Here is a 5,125-nt window from a genome sequence, read left to right on the forward strand (position 1 = left end):
TGTTAATTGGTTATTTGCTATGGTGGTGGGTGAGGAAGGATGCTAACCGCCCTCGAGATAAAGTTGCTAATGGGAGGCCTTCATACATGAGAAAAGGCAACTTTCCCGTGTCAACCCGTGGTGGACCATAAACTTTAGGAAACAATTCAGGGAAAGAATATCTGTTCGGTCTGAAGGATCTCAACTAGAAAATTTCTAAGATTTATGGAGGGTACTTGAGACTATTGAAGGGACGCAGTAAGGATCCTGAAGACATCTGGCTGCCATCTTGCCCGCGAGGTGTGGCCTGGTTTAAGTAGAGTGTCGCCTGACGTAACAGTATGAATTATTAATAAGTGCATAGACATAAATAAGTACATGAATATGTGGTCAAATACATTAGAGGATAACTATGAAAGAATGTAATATATGTATATGTCGGAGATGAAAGGATATCGAAGCCCCGTAGGAACTTCAGGATAATCCCCTAACATTGTAATCTAGAGTCTGCTATAGTTGTAATTAAACAATCGTAGATATTCAATCCGATTAGTGACAGTGAGCTGTGGCTCGAGGCGACAGTCTGTCGCCCAACGTAGCCGCGGTCAATGGGACGGGCGCTTCGTCTAATAAAGGTGTGGTGTGATAAATATGACCCTCATTAAAGGAAATACCCATAGAGGTACCTGACAATAAAACATACCAACGGTTCCTTGGGACAATGAATACCAGATGTTGAGGCACTTACACAGCACAAGTTCAGACGAACCTGAACTGCGTTTGCAAAAAACACGGTTCGGTTGGGTTATCGGGGCGAGTCCAACGTCCCAAACCGCGATAAATACGTTCCACGCAACCACAGCGGCTTTGCAAGCGGATCTCGCGCGGTTTTGGGAGATCGACGAGGGACCGGACACTACTCATCTTTCGGAATCTGTACGACTATGTGAGGAACATTTCCGAAACCATGTCCGACGAACCAAGGAAGGCAGATACGTCGTTGCATTACCATTCAACGAAAAACTTTCCTCACTAGCGTCATCGAAGGCCGCTGCAATGAGCAGGCTCGTCTCTCTTCATTGTCGATTCCAACGCGATAACCAGTATGAAGCCGCGTATAGTACGCTGATCCAAGAATATTTAGACTTGGGTCACATGACGAAGATCAACACGGATCAGTCCACCGACCATGGGTATTATCTATCACATCACGGCGTGATCAAGGAGTCGAGCGACACCACCAAACTCTGGGTTGTATTCGACGGATCAGCATCAAGCACCACTGGAGTTTCCTTAAACGATGCCCTTCATACTGGCCCGAAACTACAAGAGGACTTGAGAAACATCTTTTTGAGATTCCGGTCATTTCAATATGTCCTTACCGGCGATATCGAAAAAATGTATCGGCAATTCATCATACGTCCAGAAGATCGTACTTATCAAAAAATTTTGTGGCGCGCCGATAACGGAGAGATCGAAACATACCGACTCAACACCGTAACGTTCGGTCTATCCGCAGCACCGCATCTAGCCATTCGATGTCTTAAGCAATTGACAGAAGACGAGGGACCTCTATTTCCGATAGCAGCGCAGATCCTGCAGCGAGACTTCTATGTCGACGATGCGTTGACCGGAGCCGATACGAAGGACGAATCCCTATCAGTGAGGAATGACCTAACGAAACTACTCAAGCTAGCCAGCCTAAATATCCGCAAATGGGCATCAAACGACCGGGATCTGCTACGAGGATTACCAGAGGAAGACATCAACAAAACATTACATCTCGGCGAGTCCTCAACATTAAAAACACTCGGCGTCTTTTGAGATTCAGCAGACGATTCCATTCTATATTCTGTCAAGACGATCAGCGACACTTCCCGAGTCACAAAACGGTCAATCAGTCCGGTCATCGCACAAATTTATGATCCACTGGGATTGTTCGCTCCGGTAATCGTCCGAGCAAAAATGCTTTTGCAACAAGTCTGGACATTGAATGTAGATTGGGACGAATCTCTTCCAACAGACTTACATACAGAATGAATCAGCTACCACACACAATTGCCGTTGCTAAATGCTGTAAGATTCCCACGGAAGCCCATCATAGAATCCGTAACGAAAATTGAACTACACGGATTCTGTGACGCTAGCGAAAGGGCATATGGAGCGTGCGTATACATGCGAACGACGGACCAAAAAAACAATATTTGGACTCGACTCCTCACGGCGCGATCGAGGGTAGCGCCGCTCATATCGCTCACCATACCACGTCTCGAATTAAGCGGGGCACTTATTCCGACCTCCCTGATTTCGTCAATACAACAGGCCCTGACGACCAAGATATCGCGGATCGTATATTGGATTGATTCCACCATCGTGCTCCATTGGATCAGGTCTTCGCCGCACACCTTAAAAACATTTGTGGCGAATCGAGTGGCCGAGATACAGACCAAGACCAACATCACCGACTGGCGTTATGTGCCTACCGATGATAACCCAGCGGATCTCATCTCCCGAGGTCAGACGCCCAAGGAATTCCTATGTCCGTCTATTTGGAAAAACGGGCCAAGTTGGCTCCTGCAGAGCGAAAACCATTGGCCGATCTGGAGCCCGACACCGTTGGTCGACATCCTGGAACAAAAAAGGACGATCTGTCTAACAACGAATATCAACGACAACACACTCCTCCACCGATATTCGTCCTGGACAAGACTAATAAGAATCGTCGCTTGGTGTCTTCGATGGAGACATAAGCAACACCGATCTGCCCATCTCACAACAGACGAATTACCTGCGGCGCACAACAGATTAATGAAGATAATACAATCCAGTCATTTCGCGACTGAAATTCGGACACTCCAGAAAAATCGAAGCAAGGACGTTGGAGGAAATCTACAGCCATTAAATCCCTTCCTCGACGAAGAGGGGATACTACGAGTCGGAGGACGACTAACCAACTCCGCTATACACTTCGACCAAAAACATCCATTTATTTTGCCGAAATCCACTGTAACAGAGCACATTATAGAGCAAGAACACCGGAACAACCATCACACAGGGACACAAGCTACGCTATACGCGGTGAGACTGCGCTATTGGCCGATCGACGGCCGTCGCCAAGTGCGGCGCACTCTCAGAAGGTGCGTCCGCTGCTGCAGAGCTAACCCTCCACCAGTGGAATACTTGATGGGTGATTTACCAGAGGCGCGTATTACCGAATCGCGTCCGTTCACGAACGTCGGAATCGACTACTGCGGCCCATTCTACATCAAGGAGAGGAGGGATCGCAACCGACGTAAAATCAAGACATACGCTGTCATATTCATTTGTCTGGCAACAAAGGCTGTCCACATAGAGTTAGTCAGCGATCTAACCACCGACGCGTTCCTGGATGCTCTACGCCAATTCATCTCGCGGCGAGGATACTGCGCACCCATCCTTACCGACAATGGCACCAATTTCGTCGGGGCTAACCGCGAGCTGCAAGAACTCCGGACCCTATTGCAGTCCGACGACCACCAGGAGAGGGTACAGAATTTTCTCGCCGACCGACGGATACAATGGCGTTTCAATCCTCCGAACTCACCACATTTTGGCGGTTTATGGAAAGCTGCGGTGAAAGCTTTCAAACGCCATCTCATCCGCGTCGTCGGCACGGAGCTCTTGACCTTTGAGCACCTCAACACCCTTGTGATTGAAATTGAAGCCATTCTTAACTCACGCCCACTGACTCCCATATCATCCGATCCGAAAGATCCTCCTGTCCTCACTCCCGGTCATTTCCTAATCGGTGATACACTAACAAGTCTACGGGAGCATGATAAGGGCAAACATAACATTCGTGAAGGCACCGTAGTAATCCTCAGGGAGGATAACATGCCATCTATGCAATAGCCTTTGGGCCGCGTAATCAAGATCCATCCAGGAGTCGATGGAATCATCCGGACCGCTATCGTGCAGACGGCAACAAGCATCCTGGACCGTGGTGTCAAAAGACTGGTCCCCTTACCCATTCAACCAGATCCAGACGAACTTCCACACGGAGCGAAGGAATTCACCAACGACGCACCTGACTCCACAGCCAGAATTTGATCGGTGCCCTCTCAACGGAGGGAGGATGCTACGTCGCCTAAAACATCTGCACGCCAGCCCTCGCGATCGGACAGCCAACGGCCTGCGTCATTCCGACCCTCAATAAACCTAAGGACCCACCATAACTTTCACTTCCCTGTATTTTGTCAACATGTATCTTCAGTCAATCCATTTGTGCTGAAGAATTTCTTAAGCCTAAAAATATTTTCGAAACACATCCGGTTTTTAGAGAGGTCCTTGGGTTTATTAGGCGCACTTAAAAACACGGAAAAAGCGGGTACGCACCTATTAAGAAAAACCGAATAGCTATCTAACAAAACAAGCTGGTTTTTCCCATGAACAAGGTCATCTGCCAACCACGATGGTAGGAGGCTTCCTACTCATCCCATCAAGCATTAGCGTAGGTCATGACCAATCGACACCGCAGATCGTTACTCTCACTTTTCCTAACGAAAAGTGTGAACAACGAATCCGCGTTCTTCAGGCAAAGGCGCATACCCACACCGAACTTTCTTCCGTATTAGCATAAGAGCGGCAAGTCAGTCTAAATCTAACGCCTAACGTTTAAGTCTAAGCACAACGCTAGAGGAGCGTAATTCACGCAAACTATCTAAGTCGGTTCTCGGTATTGTCGAACATCCATCTCCTCTACTAAATATATTGTAGTGCTACGTCCACTAATACATTAAATTCAATTATAAGAGTCCTGCTCTAACGTGCATATCTATCTTATCTTCGTGCGATAAGTTGTTATCTATTTATATCTATTCAACAGTGTAATCTAAGTGTTGGAAATATATAACTTATAATTCTGTGAATCACAGTGTTATACAAACTGAATCACCCCTATTATCGCAAAGGAAATCAGGGGATCGATCAATTCGTGGTGTCGATTGCTATAATCGTAACGGGAATTGACGTCTCTCCTCGCGATTGCGCCTCCCCGCGATTGGTCGAAACTACAGACTTGATCGCGAGCAGAGCAATACATACCGATCTATCAGTTAGCAACCAGTTATCAATCAGTTATCAGTTAGTCGCGCGAAACAGTATCTAA

The 5,125-nt window shown here is 47.2% G+C and overlaps 2 protein-coding genes across 2 annotated transcripts; both read left to right on the forward strand.

Moving 5' to 3' along the window:
* The first annotated feature begins 711 nt into the window (after nucleotides 1-711).
* LOC117241191 lies at nucleotides 712-1,803 on the forward strand. The gene has a single exon (XM_033507166.1). The coding sequence runs from the start codon at nucleotides 712-714 to the stop codon at nucleotides 1,801-1,803; it is 1,092 nt and encodes a 363-aa protein (XP_033363057.1).
* A 351-nt stretch (nucleotides 1,804-2,154) lies between these two features.
* LOC117241192 lies at nucleotides 2,155-4,800 on the forward strand. The gene has a single exon (XM_033507167.1). The coding sequence runs from the start codon at nucleotides 2,155-2,157 to the stop codon at nucleotides 3,868-3,870; it is 1,716 nt and encodes a 571-aa protein (XP_033363058.1). The 3' UTR covers nucleotides 3,871-4,800.
* Nucleotides 4,801-5,125: the final 325 nt, after the last annotated feature.

Source organism: Bombus vosnesenskii, unplaced genomic scaffold, assembly GCF_011952255.1.
Source record: "Bombus vosnesenskii isolate JDL3184/JDL3185 unplaced genomic scaffold, Bvos_JDL3184-5_v1.1 scf7180000015363, whole genome shotgun sequence".
NCBI lineage: Eukaryota > Metazoa > Arthropoda > Insecta > Hymenoptera > Apidae > Bombus > Bombus vosnesenskii.

Excerpts from the sequence above, each read along its gene's own strand:
- LOC117241191 (XM_033507166.1), top strand. The coding sequence starts at position 712 with ATGTTGAGGCACTTACACAGCACAAGTTCAGACGAACCTGAACTGCGT.
- LOC117241192 (XM_033507167.1), top strand. The coding sequence starts at position 2,155 with ATGCGAACGACGGACCAAAAAAACAATATTTGGACTCGACTCCTCACG.